The 18,605-nt window shown below is 43.4% G+C and overlaps 1 protein-coding gene across 1 annotated transcript in view; it reads right to left on the bottom strand.

Moving 5' to 3' along the window:
* Positions 1 to 18,605, bottom strand: part of CARMIL1 (capping protein regulator and myosin 1 linker 1) — a 318,183-nt gene that overhangs the window by 90,823 nt on the left and 208,755 nt on the right. Inside the window, exons 21-24 of the mRNA XM_025890957.2 lie at positions 17,806 to 17,978; positions 16,296 to 16,364; positions 13,467 to 13,560; positions 5,927 to 6,025 (exon numbers count right to left, since the gene is read on the bottom strand). Of these exons, the coding sequence (XP_025746742.1) occupies positions 5,927 to 6,025; positions 13,467 to 13,560; positions 16,296 to 16,364; positions 17,806 to 17,978 (435 nt within the window). The remainder of the gene's footprint in view (positions 1 to 5,926; positions 6,026 to 13,466; positions 13,561 to 16,295; positions 16,365 to 17,805; positions 17,979 to 18,605) is intronic.

Here is an 18,605-nt window from a genome sequence, read left to right as displayed (position 1 = left end):
CTATTTCATGTTCTTCAAAAATTATTCATTCTTCCAGAGACCTCAGCTATCCAGAGTCCCATCCTATCTGATCATTCAATCAGAAGAGGTGGCAATCTAGTAATATTTTTTATTTAAATTCACACTTGCTCTATTTTGAATTATCTAACAACTACAGGAAGCCAAAGTCAGCCCTCCTTCCCCCATAAATTCTGCAATAACAGAAACTTGGCTACACCACTCAGAAGACTTACAGTCTGAACGAAGAGTGGCAGCAACACCATCCTTCCTGCCCTCCTCTTCTAGAAAATCAGGTTCATAACATCTACCCCATTTCTTTTTCTAGTGTATTATGAAGACAACCCAGTTAAGTAATACCACTCACAGCACCTATTCCCTTGACACAGGGTCACTAAGTCAACATTAATGTACATTAAGAACAGCTCCTATTATTATCAAATGTCCTGCGGTTATTGAAGTAAAGGACCCAGAGCTCCCCACAGGAAAAAGAAGTTGTATGAACAATGCTCCTAACTAAAATCTAAGCATGTTGGGAGCGACCGTATCTTAACTTGATGCGTTTTCACAACGCCCTGCAGAAAACCAACTATATGTTTTAAAATATCTTCTTAATTGATGTAAATTCTAACTCTTCTGTTGTATTGATCTGTGCTTCCTGAAGCGAAGAGTCATCCATAATTTAGATCTTACCAAGAAACAATACTTAATTTCAAGAGACAAGTAAACCACATACTAAGAAAGGAACTGATACATGTCTGAGGCCACACAGGACTCATTTGAGAGGCAGGTGGATGAGGCATTATGAAGTTGGTCATCCTTAAAAATCGGGAGCCCAAAGAGACTCCTGAAATGTGTGTCACGAGGCGGTCACCAAGGACACCGTGTCGATCAATCGCAGGCTCCCTTCCACAGGATGGTCTAGCACACATCTCAACACAGGTATCTCTTCTTCCCTAATCTGTTTTTCTTCAGGCTTCATATTCCTGGGTCCTCTTGCCATGCTACTATGGTGATAATCTTATGGTCCCCCAACCCTCTCCCCACCCAGGCCCCTTCTCTGAATTGTCTCTTCCATCTTGGACCTTCACGAAATATACCCCTCTCAATAAAATAGACTGTGACACAGGAGGAGGCGATCGGTAAGCTGAACAGGGCCAGCACCTTCTTTACTGTAGCAAATATACTTCCATTAATGTGGTACCGGTCAAACTGGCTTCTCTAGCAGCCAAATCACACCACTAACTCATGTCACACTTGCTGGTGACTACTTAGGTTTTCTCAAATATACTGGGTTATTATAGAACCCAAGGTCAGAACTTAGAACTCTTTTTTTTTTTTTTAAATAAGAGAGGTGGGTTTTTTTTTTAAGATTTTATTTATTTATTAGAGAGAGAGAGAGCACAAGGCGGGGTAGGGTCAGAGGGACAGGGAGAAGGAGACTCCCCACTGAGCAGGGAGCCCGATGTGGGACTTGATCCCGGGACTCCGGGATCATGACCTGAGCTGAAGGCAGTCGCTTAACCAACTGAGCCACCCAGGCACCCCAGAACTTAGAGCTCTTAGTAATAAATGCCATCTTTGGTTGCTCTCCACTTGTTATAACTGTCCCTAGTTCCAGCAAATACCGTATTTGCAGAAAAGTCTATCTTTCCCCATGTCAATTTCTTTAACCAATTCAAGAGAAATAGACTGAACACCTAAAACCAAATGAAATACAGTCCGGAATAAGATATGCCTTTTGCCACCAAGCAACTTAAAAGCCTAGAAGTGGAAAGAAGCATTCTCAATTAATAGTAACACAAGATAGAGAGTGCTTCATAATATAACATCTACAAGGGCACCCCGTTTTGTTCATTTGGTCCACTGCCAAAGCTCAGCTCCATTTCCTACAATGGTGCCTGCCACACGGCAGACCCTTCTAAGTATGCATTCAGTGAACACAGGAATGATACAAATGTACAAGATTTCAGCCAAGGGAGGGATCCAATCTAGCTGAGGATGAAGGTGGCTTTTCAACTGGGTCCTGAACGATCTACAGATTTAGAAAGTAGAAGGGAATTTTAAGCAAAAGAATAAACCTAAGCAATGGCACATCCAGACACTTGCGAATCCTATTTCCTGATTAGGATCAGGGTGCTTTATTGTGGGAGATGGGACTGGAAAAGTTCGGCTAAGGCAAGAGAGTGAGAGACTCAGGCACAGGCTAAGGAGATGGAACAGGTGTATGAGGCACGAGGCATCTGGTCCCGGCTCCTCCCACAACTATGAGGGTCTAAAAATCCTCACCCCGTAGCACTCTTGGGTGACTCAGCTTCCCTGCCTGATGCAAAGGACATGGGCTGTAGAGAGCAGAAGGAGACATGGAAGATGGATACACCAGTTTCCGTAGTACTTATAAAAGAAGATCTAGGAGTGAGTTGATAAAAACACCTGAGCAAGAGGGCTGGCAATGGAATTGGGAAAAAAAAAAAAAAGAAAAAAAGAACAACTGCAAAGACACTTGGAAGGTCAATGGGTGGGCACAGCAACCACTGGCTGGCCACGGCAAAGGAGACATCCAAGATGGCCCCGACGGTTCTACCCTCAGTGACTGATGATGCCACTGAGAGAACTGGTAAAATCAGGAGTTCCAGGGAGGAGTTTCGTCTTAGTCACCCCCTATCTCAGAAATGCTAGTGTTGACAAGATAAAACTTGCTGGAAAAAAACAGGGATAGACCCAGGAGTCCTCCACAGTTGGAGCGCCAAAATGGTAAGAGTAGATAAAACAGCTGAAGAAAAGAAGCACTATGTACAAAACTTAGAAAAAGGACTGCATTTGGAAGATGAAAGGGTAAGAGTCATGTAGAAAGGAGACAGATAAGACCCAACCAAGAGCACAGAAAGATATTCAAAATGGCACACTGTCAATGAGTGAAGCAGTGAGTCTTAGGAAGAATGAGGTAGTTAATCGTGATGATAATTGTGACAATAAGACTAATAACAGCAACAAACATTAACGGTTTACTGGTGAAAAGCCAAGTACTTCCCCTGCTCTATCTCAGTGAATCCCCCAGCATCTTCAGAGACGTGTTGTTCCCCCTCGCCCACCCCACTTCACAGATGAAGAAACCAAGGCTGAAACAGGTTTAAGTGACTAACCTCAGTTTACACCCACAGGGAAAGCAGAGCCCGTCCTTCAATCGGGGTCGTCTACACTATCCTGCCTCCTCTCATTAACAGATGAAGGGGGAGAAAAAGCCCAGGGACTTGGTGACCAGGAGACCATGGAGAGAAACATTTCAGTACAGATAGGGACACATTTGGAAAGGTTACAAAGTGACAGGATAGCAAAGAAGTCAAGAAAGCAAGTATAAAAACTGTACATGTGAGGTGGGAAGAGAATGTGTCGGGTAAGTAGCTCTAGGCAATAAAACTGCCTTCTCCCTTTTCTTAAATGGCCAGAAAAGTTTCAGAGTGAGAAGAGCGGAGTTTGGCAAACTACAGGCAATTCTGGGCCTGTTTTTTTTTTTTCCCCCAAAGTATATATATTTTATTACTTCAGGGTTTAAAAAAAAAATCCACATAGGAAAAAGGACTGGAAAGAAATAAATTAAGACCATGTGGGTGAGGGTGTGTCCAGGCTTGTTTTTATGAATAAAGTTTTATTGGAAGAGCCACCTCATTCACGTACATAGTGACTATGACGCACGTACACAGAAAAGATCTGCTGACTTCTGATGAAGAGAGTTTATGAGATGGAAAAGAACAGACTGAAAGCAAAGGGAGAGTACGGAGTCTTACAGAGGTCATTCCTAAAGGAAGACGTGAGCAGTTATGAGATGTCATTGTAATACCTTTAGTGCCATCTGGGAATGATGACTGGCTACACAACTGGCCAGAAGGTCTATTTTGTCTGTATTCAGATTTCTGGAAACTTTGAGAAGTTTCAATAAGAAGGAGATAAATCTCTCTTAAAGTGACTGAAACAATTAAAGTCTGAAAACTGCTAATCATAATGTCCTAAGAAATCCCCAAAGAGAAAAGGTGGCAATATACTTACTACATAATGACTCAAATAATTCAGACAGATGCCACTCACGCAGAATTAAACATGTGTACTACCACCCCTGTGTACCATTTCCTCTAGGTTGAGAAGACGAAACTTACTTTTAAGGATTAGCATTAAAGGTTGCTGCAGTAATTTTTTTGGATGGGCAAAATCCCCTGTGAATGAGGGGGAGAGTTGGAAGGATATTGTATTAAGACAAGCCTGCATTATGGCAGCTCATAAAGGAACCCGAGGCAAAGATGCAATGTAAGATTTTAGCACTCTCATTGCTTTTAATGTTCACCACTAAAACCAGGAAATAACAGTAAACCATAAAGTACTAAGCTAATATTAGTCCCTTGTAGGGGGAAAAAAACAGATTTTTCAGGCATGGGTAAGGGCAAACTTTTGTTTTCTTTTTCAAAACTCCCGGCTACCTCACCAATATTCATAATTAGTGTTTTTTTCTCAATATACATCGCTTTACTTTGTCTTTTACAAAGAATACACGGTCTTTGTATTCTTATTCAATGCCATAAAGGTTTCAAAGAATACTGTGAAGTATACGAGAATAAAACTCACTTAAATCACACCTCCTGAGATAACCCTCATGCACATCCTGGTGAAAACCCTTCAACAAACCTCTATGCAGACCTATGCAGTCTTCCAGATAATTTTACCTACTTGGAATATTATGAAGAGAGCGGTGCTCTCTTACCTGCTGCTCTTTTAAGAAAAAGCAACAGCAAAAAACTTAAAATGACATTTGCACAAGAAAACAGTGCAAACCATTAAAAAAAATGGTCTCAAATGGCAAACTTTGCCTACCAGTCACCCTGCTGAGATAAACACTTTTGGAAACCCGTTGCTTTTTAAGTTCTTCTGGTGGCTCCCATTTGAAACTTAAATAGTAGACTTACATTTGTATTTTTCTAAGTATATTATTTTAATTCCAGTATGGTTAACTATATTGGTACTTTTGATTTAAGAAGGAATGACAGAAAAGAAGTTGAGTCCATAAAATAAAAACTAAAAATTCAGCATACTTAACACTCCCACCCGCATTTCTCCCTCTTCAATTTCTAATTTTAGTTAGTATCAATACTTTTACATTAAGATTTCTAACATTCACTTTTTTTTAACGTAATAGTGAGGTTTTCCCTTCTTGTCTGAGTTGATATTAAAACTTTAAACCCAACTAAAATGCAGTTACAGAATTATGACTATGGGATCTCCACAGAAAGAAATGTAATCCCGTGACTTTTAATCCTGCAGCCCCCAGCAGACTGTCCAATTTTTAAAAGCTTTCCTTCAACTCTTGTGACTTCAAGGATTTCATTTCTGCTACAGGTTCTTATTTACACCTCATACTGCATACTCTCTTATTTTTCATCGTTACGCTAGAGAATTTCCTCAAAGAACTTTTTGTGCATATGGAATATCAGGGGTCAAATTTCTGAGCCCATGTCTGAACCCATTTTAATTCTCTCCTCGTATCTGCTTTATAAGTGGCTAGGAGTAGAATTCATGGTCCCAAATAAATAAATCCCCCTCTGAACTTTGATGACATCACCTCACTTGCTTCCAGTAATTGGGATGGATGCAAAGAAGCAGTTTTAGTTATCCTGTAAGATAGCCGCCCTTTGAGTCTCTCTGGTACGCTTTAAGATTTTAAAAGGCACAAAACCATCAGCAATTAAAAGCGCATTTTTAGCATTAGAATCAGCCTACATTTTCCTCACCCTACATCTTCCCCGCACTCTACTTCCCTTTGTCATCATCTTCAGAAACCAGTTTGTACTGTCCCACTGCGGATGATTCAGGGGACAGAGACCCTGTGCCCCTGCTCTGAAAAGTGGCCGCTGCGGGCGAGCCGGGGAGAGCGGTGCTCTCTTACCTGCTGCGTGGTGCTGGTGACAATGCCCTGCTGCAGGCGGTAGGCCTGCTCTTGCAGGTATTTTCGGGTCTCGTGATTCCGGAGCAGATAGTTTTCGATCTGAAAAGCAAGCACATAGATCTCTCAAGAACACACTTCGACTCAGCAGAGGGTGAAATAATAAGGGAAAGAGCCAGGTGCTGAACTTGAAACCAAAGCTCTGATTCACACTCCTGCCTGTGCCTTGACTCCATACAACACAGGAGTCGGGAAGCGGGCCATCACTGTGATGCACTCTTGGTGTGTGAGTTAGAGATGTAACCTGCAGATCATGGGAGTAATTGTGTGTGACTCGGTAGCTGACAAAGGTAAGCAAGTGTTTAAGTGCCCACGCGGCTGGAGATCCCATGCAGCGACTCCCTGCTTTCTTGCACATAATCACAATCTCTCCCTCATGAGTCTTTAACCACTCAACAGTTGCAAAGCTAAATAACTATCCCCAAGGTGTATGGATGGCACCCTCTGAAACTCTCAGCCTTTAGGAGGCAGAATCCACTGGCACCAAGAAAACTAAATATTTGAAGGGAAGAAAGGAGAAAATAGGTACAAAATTTGAAGGCCACAGGCTAGTACAACTCAAAGACATATACTAGTTTCATTAATTCATGAGGTTTTCATATTATCTCAACAACAGGACTGATTTTGCAAAAGTAGAGAAAATAAAACAGATTTCCACAGAAAATAAGAACATCTGAAGTTGCTTGAGAGTCTGTATTTTTACACACAATCTCCTATTAAAGGTTCAAACACACAAATGATGACTACATTAAAATGAAGTGTTTAAGAAGACTATGCAAGGGGTATACATTGAACAAGAACTGCAGGGTTAACTACTGGGACTGATGGACATGTATGAAGATGTCTGCAAAGAAGGATTTGAGATCAGTAATTGCACCATCTGGGTTTTTTTTTTTCCAGTTGTTGTTTTCATTTGTTTTTAATAATACCACTTAACCATTTGGCTTTTAATTTGCCACTGTTGTTCCCTGGTTAAGAACTTCTAATAACTGTGAGGCTCTCAGTATTATTACATTTTCATTTTAATTTTCCATATGCTAAAATGACTACTACTTAACACCAATTAGAGACAATTAAAATACAGACTGGAATTACTATCATCCCTGGAAACCATAAAGCAGAACAAAATGTACCTTTCTACTAAACATTAATGAAGGAATTATAAAAATGAAGAGATCACTGAAAAGAAACAAAGTGACACGTTAAGACCATGACATTTTACTACATTCATTTTCTCTTGCTACTTCCCAAAAAGTCATCTCTTCCCAAGGTGACATTACCATCGATGGAAAATGTTTTTGCCAAAAACAAAAACAAGATTCTTGCCTGAAATATAACAGGCCCACACTGTCACCCAGCTTTGGGTACTCTTGCTTTGTTATTTATCCTTTTACATTTGGTCTCCTTAAGCACTGTCTGGGAGCCAGTTGTGAGAGCAGCTTATACGAGAGGCTCGGCTCACATACGGGTCGTGCACCCAAGGCTGGCCCATGCATTTGCAGACCTTCCCAAGGGGCACCAATGATGCTGTACAGACTAAGCCTGGAGAGAAATCGTTTTAGAAAAAAAAAATATTCAGGGGCGCCTGGGTGGCTGTCATTAAGCATCTGCCTTCGGCTCAGGTTATGATTCCAGGGTCCTGGGATGGAGCACCGCATCAGGCTCCCTGCTCAGCGGGAAGCCTGCTTCACCCTCTCCCACTCCCCCTGCTTGTGTTCCCTCTCTTCCTGTCTCTCTCTGTCAAATAAATAAAATCTCAAAAAAAAAGGAAATATATTCAAAGCTCATTTCTAAAAGCCAGTGCAAGGGGAAGGAAGAATAACAACGAAAGTATTCACATCTTGGATTAGCAGGATAAACCTTCCTTCCCTGCACCTTTCCAGACCAGGGACAGAGACCCCGCCTACCACAGGCTGAGGATGGACAGCCCGACTGAGGCCAAATGGGAGGAAAAGGGACCAAAGTGGTATTACCATGTCTGCCAGGCCCCCTGGGCAGCAGTGACCGGGACAGCCACCCAGAGCCTATCAACACCTTCAGTGTCACTGCTGAAAACAGCAGCGGCATAAAAGGCAAAAAGACCTGCATTTCAGTGTAGGAATCTTACATTTAAAACAAAACAAAACTTCTAAAGATTGATTACAGGATCACAATGTTGTTCTTTAGTAGAGTAAAACTAAAGAGCATATTTCTTCCAGGGAATAGAGTTCTGTTAAAATGAAAACTTACTATACAAGAGTATAGTAAGTGTCATAGAAAAAAAAAACCCTGATAATGATCACTTTTAAAGTCACCAAATTTTCACTTAAGAAAACACAAATTTTACAATTAACATACGTGCAGATGAGGCATTTCTTTGGTTTCTTCTTTTATTTTCCCCTCTTTTTCTGCTTTCTCTGGTTTTAAGGACCGTATATGATTACACTTTTCTCTCCTTCCTTAGTATATTAACTGCACTTCTTTTAAAATTATTTTAGTGGTTGCCCTAGCATTTGCAATACGCAACCATTTCAAGTCCACTGTACCAATCTGCAAATAGTGCAGGTTCCCTGTAATACGGTATCATCAACTTCTCCCTCTCCTCATAACACTGCTATCTTTGCATGTTTTGATTTCTCCTTTACTTTTTAAGATTTATTTATTTATTTGAGAGAGAGAGAGTGGGGGGCGGGGAAGGGAGAGGCAGACGGAGAAGGAGAGAGAGAGTCTCAATCAGACTCTGTGCTGAGCACGGAGCCCGATGCAGGGCTCGACCTCACGACCCTGAGATCGTGACCTGCACTGAAATCAAGAGTCAGACACTCAAATGACTGCACCACCCGGGCACCGTCTCCCTTAATTCTGAAGAAAAGATTTTGCTAGATACAGAATTCTAGGCTGCTAGGTCTTTTTCTTTTGACACTTTAAATATTCCACTCCACTTTCTTCTTGCTTGTGTGATTTCTGACCCAAAGTCAGCTATAATTCTTATCCTTATTTCTCAATATGTAAGGTGGTCCCCCCATCCCGACCTTCTTTCAAGAATTTTTTTTTGTCTTCGGTTTTCTGCAGTTTAAATATGATATGCCCCCATGTAGGTTTTTTGGGGTATTTATCCTACTTGGTGTTCTCTGCGATTCCTAAATCTGTGGTTTGGTATCTATCATTAAATTTGGAAAATTCTCAGTCATTATTATTTCAACTATTTCTTCTGTTCCCTTGTCTTTCTTCTCTGGCATTCCCACTGTATGGATGCTCTGTATTTTGTAACTGTCCCACAGTTTGGGGATATTCTGTTCTGGTTTTGCCCTCCATTCCTTTTTTTCTCTTTGCTTTTCAGTGGGAAGTTTCCATTGACCTACCTTCAGGCTCAATGTTTCTTTCCTGAGCTGTGTCCAGCCCACTGACAAGATCATAAAAGGCATTTTTCATTTCTGTTAGTGTTTCTGACCTCTAGATTTTCCTTTTGATTTTTTTCTTAGAGTTTCTCTCTGCTTACATTACCCATCTGTTCTTGCATGGGTTTTACTTTTTCCATGATAGCCCTTAATATACTAATCAGTTATTTTAAATTCTGTCTGATAATTCCAAATTCTGTGTCATATCTGAGTCTGGTTCTGATGTTTGCTTTATCTCTTCATAATGTGTTTTTTTTTCCTTGCCTTTTAGCATGTCTTAAAATTTTTTTATTTTTGTCATTGTCGTTGACTGGGTCTGATGTATCTGGTAATACAAACTGAGGTGATCAGGCTTTTAATGTGCAATTTCATGTTAATCTGGCTAGAAGCTGGGTTATGCCGAACACTTTGAAAGTAAAAAGACTTTAACTTCTTCCCATGTCCTTGTTTTTATCTCCCTGGTTGCTTTGGGGTTTCCCTAGAAATCCCTTCTTAAATAGAGTGTCTTACAGCTTTGCTCATTTGTAATCCACTGTTACAACACTTGATGTGCTGGTTAGGTGTTAGGGAAGGGAATAATTCTATAATCTTATGATTAAATTTAGGTTTGATTTAGTGGGCCTGAGTCCCTGGGCTGTGACCTGCCAAAGTATTTCTTGGCCTTTTCTTTTTTTTCTTTCTTCCCTTCCGTGAAACAGGAAGGCTGGGATTGTCTGTCTTTCGCTAGATCAGATAAGGCTCCGATAGAGCAGTTTCTCTTGAGTGTATGCATCTGTTACAAACAAAGGAATGTTCTAGGTAGATTTCAAAATGGCTACTTTTCCCCTTCCCCCTACCAGAAACATGACAGGATTTTTCTCCAGTCTTTCCTGTGATGACCTGGTGGGGTTCTAGGAGGTAAAGAACATGAAGGGATCAGGACCTCACTAAGATTGGGCCCCTGGAGTTTTTAACTTTTTTTTTTTTTAAGATTTTATTTACATTTTTGAGCAATAGAGTGTGCAAGCACGAGTGGGGTGAGAGGCAGAGCGAGAAGCAGGCTCCCCGCTGAGCAGGGAGCCCAACTCAGGGCTCAATCCCCGGACTCCGGGATCATGACCCGAGGAGAAGGCAGATGCTTAACTGACTGAGCCACCCAGGTGCGCCTAGGAGTTTTTAACTCTTAAACTAGTCCACACTAAGCCTCCAGCAACTCCTCAATTGCCGGTTAAGCATTCCTCTGAGTTACTGACCCCATTAGCTTCTGCCCCTGGTAAGCCGATCTTGGCTTTGATTCACTGTGATTCTCTGAATTCCCACATGTCCAGTTTCCAGGGTGGCGGTCTACTTTGCTTTTGCCTCAATTCTTTGACGGATCTGAGAAGAGTCACCAATTTTCTTCTGTTCAGCTTTTTTCTTGTTGTGAAGATGGGAGTGATGAGTGCCAAACTCTTGACCTGTCAGATTTAAACCCAGAAACCTGGTGTCTCTAGGATATGTCTTCTGTTACAAGTTGCTAGTCTCCTTTGGGAAACTATAAAGAGGTCTAACATTTTTATGTTGCTTTGTGGTTTACAAACTTTTTTCCACATATACTAACTGGTTTGGTCCCTGGCACCACAGTCAAATTACTTGGCCGTCCTGCCCTTCAGTTTTCTTATGTGCAAAATGGGGATATAGCAAACCTATCTCATGGATTTATTTTATAGATTATCAGTGTTAATTTATGTAAAGCATTTATAATAGTGTCAGGCACCCAGCATGAACTGTATGTTAAATGTCAGCTAAACATAGCTCCTGTCTAGCTGTGTGTTTTATATAGATGAAGAAACCAAAGTTCAGAAAAATTAAGTAACTTATGTAAATGACAAAGCTGAAAAGAGTTTGATTTAGTCAGATCTTTTTTTTTTTTTTTTAAGATTTTTTTTATTTTCTGACAGAGAGAGAGAGGACAGGCAGGGGGAGCAGCAGAGGGAGAGGGAAAAGCAGGCTCCCCACTGAGCAGGGAGCCCGATGCGGGGCTCGATCCCAGGACCCCGGGATCATGACCTGAGCTGAAGGAAGATGCTTAACCGACTGAGCCACCCAGGCGCCCCTAGTCAGATCTTCTGAATACAAATCTTGGATGATTTCTGTTGCCACATCACAGCTTTCCCTCCCCCCACCCTACCTTATTCCCTTTTATTCAATGAAGTCTAAGGAGTATCCAAGCATGTATGGCAGGCACTGTACTAGCTGCTGAACATCTAAAAAGATGAAAAATACATAGGTTCTGCCTTCAAGGAGTTCATAGTCACTGAGAGAAACAAATATATGGAGTCAGGTAACGTAAAGGATGTCACAAGGCCAGTGACAGAGACAAGCGCAGGAAATTCTGAGAAGACCCCCTACACAGAGGAGGAAAGAGGCTCTGAAAAGTTTCCAGATGAGCTGACACTTGCCTTCAACCTTGACAGACACACGTGGTAGGTACTGGGGAAAGCATGAGTATCCTCTGGATCAGAGCAGTGATTCCCAATTTTGCAGCCACCAGAAGAGCTTGTAAAAACAGACTGCTGAATCCCACCATTTCTGAGACCCAAGAATTTGCAACTCTAACAAGTTCCCTGAAGTAGAGCAGGGCAAAGAGGCAGGGTTGGTAAGAGATGAAGGAGGCAGTGGATAGGAGGCGGATCCTGGGCACAATTTTACGCCAGTTCAAGGAGAGGAGGTTCTACTCTAAAAGCCACTAAGGGGCAGGGATGGAATGGGGAGAGGTGGGCTGAAGAGGTTAGTCTGCTCAAATCTGCTGTGAAAGAAGATGGCTCTTTTTGACTGCAACCAAGAAAACAACACAAATCCTGCTGAGAAGTGATGAGGCTTGAACAAAGGCATCTGTGATAGGAAGAGAGGGGAAGAGAGCTAAGGAAGAGGTTTATGCTGTAGATTCTGTAAACCTGATGATGGCATGGCTATGGAAGACGTGGGAAAGAAAAGTCAAGCGTGGGAAGCTGGCTGGTACCACCAGATGGGCGAACGAAGAGGGAGGGAAGGTTTCAAAGATGTCCCAGCCACCCCCATAGTAAAGGTGGAGTAGGTTTCTCCAGATGGGAAATCCTTGAGCATACCTAAAAATCGAAAAAGGTAACCATAGCCATAGGAAGAGAAGGATGGAGATGTGGCAAAGCGAGAGAATGCCTCTCAGGGCAAGTTTCCAGCCCAGATGGAGACACTGGGGTCACGGGCACCAGGGATGGCTCGACTTCGAAGGGGGAGATCCCCATCATCCTCTGGGGTTGTCAGAAAGGAGGTGGGAATGGGTGTGGAATTAGACACATCTATAAACAAAGATGGTACAAGGAGATCTCATCCATATCCTAAATTTCTTAACAAGAAAAGAAGGGAAGTGGGGCGCCTGGGTGGTTCAGTCGGTTAAGAGCCCAACTCAATTTTGACTCAGGGCATGTTCTCAGAGTCCAGAGATCGAACCTGTGTAGGGCTCCATGCTCAGCACACTCAGCAGGGAGTCTGCTTGAGATTCTCTCTCTCCCTCTCCCTCTGACCTCCCTCCTGTTCTCTCTCTCTCAAATAAATAAATCTTAAAAAAAAAAAAGAAAGAAAAGGAAGGGTCTAGCTGCTGAGGTTAAAGGTTGTGCTAGCTGACATTCAGTTCCACAGTCTCTGAAGGATGAACAAGAGGCTCTCTCTGGCTAAGTACTAGAATGCTGATGGTGTAAGAATGTTATTCCACTTAAACTTCATGACAAATTTTCTTCTTCTTTTTTTAAACAACATTACTTATTTATTTGACAGAGAGAGAGAGCACAAGCAGGGGGGAGGGGCAGAGGGAGAAGCAGACTCCACGCTGAGCAGGGAGCCCGATGCAGGACTAAATCCGGACCTGAGATCATGACCTGAGCCGAAGGCAGACACTTAAATTGACTGAGTCACCCAGGTGCCCCAGCTTTCGTCTTTCTTATGTTATTCCTTCCCCAGCCATACATTATGCCAATTGTGATCACAAGAATACAAACGCACGTGAAAGAAAGCTTTGGGAAACACAAAGTACTGTTCGTATGTTCAAAATTATTACTAACAAAACTCGATTCAAACGTGAATTTATGATGAAACTATTGATTCTCTGATACCTTTTGCAGAGCCTCTTCTGTTTTTTCAGGGTTTGTTTTTAGGGCTTGAGAAGCATCATACATAGGGATCGGCATAAATCTCAATGTATAGTTCCTAGAAAAAGGAGAAGGTAATGTTTATTTAAAAAATAACATCCTACTACCTCTATTCAGCACTCTTTTTTAAAATCCAGACAGCTGCCAGTGTGTCTTAGAAAATTCGAAACTCACAGCCTATCTTCGAGCCCTGGGTTACAGGTCTGCTTTCCCCAGTGCACATGAGCGCAGCACCCGGGCACCCGCGGCCACCCATGCTGGCTTCTAACGGCGACACGCCTGGAGGGCATCTGGTTTTGTTGTTTTCAAACCCAGATTTTCAAACTGGGGCCGGAAAGCTGACCCGAGAGAAAGGCAAGGAGGGAAGTCCAGCATCCGCCTGCTACTTGGGTTTCAGTCACCAATGGAGCCCCAACAGTGACTATGTGTGACAGCCAGGCCCAAGCCCAGAAAATGAAACCAAAACATCTGCTTGCAAGGCAAGGACGGGGGCATCCACAAAAACAGTTTGTTCAGGCTCTGCGCCCCTTTCAACAAGGAGGCCCCAGAGTAGCCACTGTCTTGAGAAAAGCTGCTTCACAGGGGCTTCCTGCCTGGCTCAGCACCTTGACCTCTGCAGGTCCCCGGGGCCCGCTCTCACACACAGCCCACGTCCACGCCGCTCTCAGCTCCCAGTGAAGCAACTGGTGGAAAACTGTGTCCTCGTATGATCTCCCTGCTGCCAACCAGCTGGTGAGACACAGGAGGGCAGGGGGGAGTCATCTTTGCATGAGGAAAACAGCTCGGAACTCTGGAAGTGCGCCCTGGCCTCAGACCCCGCCCCTGGCACCTGCTCCAGACCACACACTCGCCCTGGAGACAGCTCCTCTCTCCCACCCCAAACCCATCTGCCCTTTGTTACCAAATGGCACTCAGGAAGATTGACCTTCTGAGCCACGTGGTGACAAGTGGAGTCCCCTAGCGCACTGGGATCCCACAGTTGGTTGCCTTGTAAACACTAAGCAACACTCACGGTGTGATTCTTGTGGAAGAGTAAATTAACAACTCATTCCCAAATAAGGTACTAAGCATGAAGGATGACTAAAAAAAGAAGTAACCATCTTAATAATAGCAGTCTTCTGTATGGGGGTTATCTAATGGGGAAAAAAAACATCTTTCAGTCCAACTTAAGGGTGGGTTTAACGCAAAATAATGTGCCAAGATAAAGGCTGTTATTTCCATGACTTCAAATTTTTACCTTGGCTTTGTTTTAGCAGAATTGTTTTGTTTGGTTTCAGAGGGGCCAGCCAACTGAAATGAAGAGACAATGCATCTATTTTGCAGCCCTGAGGATCTTCCTTGGCCTCGTCCAACGATGATCATGCTGCAGACCAGCATACTTTATTTAAACCAAATGTGACTTTGGGCCACTGGCATCATGGAGCACGGCATACAGAACAGACTGTAAGTCAGGGAGCCCTACCATCAATCTGGAAATGTTGAGTACCAGTTGTGCAGGCTCTTGGGCTTCCCACAAAGACCAGTGCGGGCTGCTAGCAGTCTACGGCAAAGGCAACTGTGCTGTTCACACCTAAATGTAGCTATTTGTAAATAAATGTTTCCATTCCAAGGTTTCCTGGCGCAAGGGGAGTAATTATAGGGGGAAGGCTCCAGGGAGAGGTGGAGCAAGCTGCCTTGTCCATATTTAGTGATGGTCTGTGGGGCTGCTATCATGAGCTCCTGACTAAATCAGAACTCTGGGATTTAGAACTGGAAGCCACTTAGGGATCTCACTCTATAAAAAAAGAATTAATCAGAAAGGTGCGATGCTTTGCTCAAGAGGATAGGCTTGCTGGTGACAGAGCCGGGGACTGAATGGAGGGCTCTTTTTTCCAGGCCTAGGGTTTGTTTTTGTTTTTTTTTAGTTTAACTCTTTTAAGGAGTTTTTAAGGTTTTTTTTTTATTATGTTATGTTAATCACCATACATTATATCATTAGTTTTTGATGTGGTGTTCCATGATTCATTGTTTTATCCATGATACCATGCTGGGCATGAGAGCTCCACCCAGGAGGCCTCATGCATGAAGGGAAATCTGGGAAAAAACACCAAAATGAGCATTCCCTGATCCCTTCCCCAGGGGACCAGCTTCTATGCTACTAGCCCTTTATTTCCCACCCACATTTTGTAACCTCTCATTTCTAATGCTGTAAACCTTCTTTGATCATCTCTGCCTTCAGAATACAGTATGAGGACTGAAGAGCTCAAAAAGAACCAAATTTCTAGAATTTCTTCCAGCCATCTTCATGTTATTGCCTCGTTTTGTTTACCAGGAAAGTAAATTCGACAATAAACAATAATTGCAGGCTTTAGTTACTATGGTAATAAATAATAAAGAAGCCTTTGACAGCAATAAGTTAGCCTGCCGTCCATCGATTTCAGGTTTATTGTCTGGAGCTCAGCTTTCTTCTCTCCACTATATTCTAAGTTGTCACAATTGGCAAAAAAGACAAGACCCGATGGAAAGAGAATGTGAAACCACAAGGAAAAGCCAGGTGACCATCATGTGGCCCCTCCACCATGATCTCATTTAATCCTCATGACGATGGTGCATCTCTGCCTCATGGACAGACTAAGAAACTCACGCCAGAACAACGTCCACGTTTTCCCGGGTCCCATGGCTGGGGAGCATTGGCTAACTCAGACCCAGATCTTCTGGATCCAAATTCATTGCTACCTCCATCACACCATAGGTAACACAGACACCATTGGTTTCTTTGTATTCTCCCAGACAGAAGTCCCAATTAAAACTTACTTTTCCATAGCAACAGCTATATCCTGAAAGCCTTGTGCGGTAATGTTGTTCTTGTCCCATATGACAGTCCTGTCGGAAAACCAAGTCACATAAATGATCAGACATTTAGGGATCGAGGAAATGATTCTCCTACTGAAAATGAATCTCTTGTAGACCACATCATCTAGGTATTTTTGCATGATAGGCAAGGAATTACATCAACTTAGATACAGCAAGGATGAGCATGTCCTCCAACATTACATTCTTAACCCATTTACTGCTCATATAAGTACCAAAAAAACACAATAAAAGCCACAGCATACTCATTAACTTGCCATGATGTTACCTGATGCTTTGCAGCCAGGAAACTCTGAAACCTAATTTCTCTGATATTCTCCAAATAGTATTCTAGTACTCATGTCTGAAGCTAGAGCTGCTTATAAAAGATGCTAAAAATCCCTTGTCCAGCACAAAGAAGTTCGGGTCCTGAGACTTTTGTCCATCCTAAGTAACTAAAAGGAGTCTGTCTTCTGTTTTCATCATTGCCCTGACATGGTATGATCAGCCAACCCAGAAAGTTCTCACTCTGCTGGTAAACCCTTGGTTTCCATAAATAGATGTTGTTTACTTTTTAAACACAATCTATTTTGGAAGAAAAGTACTATTTCACTTTCAGAATGTGAGCACTTCAGAGGTATTTTGGTGTCTGTTGATTCACCTGCCACATGAAGCAGTTTTTATTTGTCTGATCCAAGAATCACACCTCTAATGGCTTTCCCTTCTTGATCTCAAGGACTTTCTTTACATACACTCTGACCTTCAGAGAAATTACTGCAGTTTTTGGCTTCAGTGTAGACAGAAAGTTCAGGAGGGCAAGGGAAGTATCCAGAAACATCAGGAAAGAGCCCCTTGAAGAGCAATGTGAATTAAATATTCGTTTACCAGACTGCTGGACTCGGGAGCAACTGGATCTCTCCAAAGGATGGATGGTAATGTGGTCCTTAATAACAGTGGTTACCAAGTAGCCAGTCCTTAAGAAAAGCCACACTTGGGAAACTCTACAAGTGGTTGAAAACCACTACACAGAATAGTTAGCACCCAGCATGAACTTGCCTTTAACCAAGGCACCTCCTGCGTCCCTAGGGTTTTAAGTCTTTATATCGGCAGCAGTGGGGGAGGGGAGGTGACGGGCTCACAGCCAAGGACAGGGAAGGCCCTCGTGTTGGACCTTCCGTCTTCCTGGCTCTGCTCACTGCCCCTCCCCTCACAGCTGCCAACACCGTGAAACAGGACGCTGCCCAGTTCTCACTTGGGTTTTATACCACAGTGGAAATCTGTAAGACAACAGCTCGCAGGAATCACAATGTCTAACTTTGGGACGCCCCCTGCCATCCCCAGGATATTTTGACAAAAGACTTGAAACGGTCGCCGGCTCTCCAATGCTGGGGGGCCAGAATCTCTTCCAGAGCTTTCTAGGGCCCTCCTTAGGGCGAGCATCCTCGTCTCGGGGCCAAGTGCCTGACCCGCGTACCTGAGCTTGGTGTTGATCTGCAGGGCTTTGGCCAGCATCTTCGCTCCCATGTCCCCCATCCCGTTCCCACTGATGTCCACTTTGGTCAGAGAGGTGTTGCTTCCCAGGGCATTGATGAGGATGGTGACCTCGGTCTTGAGTTTTGAGTCGGCCAGGGACAAAGACTGCAGGGGCTGAGGAGGGAACAAGGGGCAGCAAGCAGTGACACGGTCTGGTGGAAGCAGCCTCCGCCCTCCATGACCCGTTTCATGGGGAATCACCAGGGAGGTACCCGCTGCACACATCCCGAGCGTCTCGTTTTGAAACTCTGGCTCAAAGACGCTGAGGAATGGGACCTGAAGGTTCTGGATACACATGGAGAGCTTGGGTTTCAGTGCTGAACACTGGCCACCGCTCTCCTAAGGGAAGTGTGGAAGGACACCTGGAGTGGCAGTTGCCAGCTCTTTTAAAGTGGAGGACAGGAAGGGGCGCCTGGGGGGCTCAGTCGTTAAGCGTCTGCCTTCGGCTCAGGTCGTGGTCCCAGGGTCCTGGGATCGAGCCCCACATCGGGCTCCCTGCTCGGCGGGAGGCCTGCTTCTCCCTCTCCCACTCCCCCTGCTTGTGTTCCCTCTCTCGCTGTGTCTCTCTCTGTCGAATAAATTTTAAAAAAATCTTTTAAAAAAAAGTGCAGGACAGGAAGAAATAAATAAGAAGAGCACATGAAATTTCCGAGCTTCTGTACGGCTACGCTTTCCTTTTTACCTTCTATTTTTATGCAAGGTGAAATGACATCTTAAAATACTAGCAGAGGACAAATGCAA

The sequence above is a fragment of the Callorhinus ursinus genome, unplaced genomic scaffold, assembly GCF_003265705.2.
Source record: "Callorhinus ursinus isolate GAN/ISIS: 27379988/994484 unplaced genomic scaffold, GSC_fseal_2.0 scaffold26, whole genome shotgun sequence".
Lineage (NCBI taxonomy): Eukaryota > Metazoa > Chordata > Mammalia > Carnivora > Otariidae > Callorhinus > Callorhinus ursinus.
Note: the sequence above shows the minus strand (reverse complement) of the source record. Positions and strands in the feature narration are given on the sequence as shown.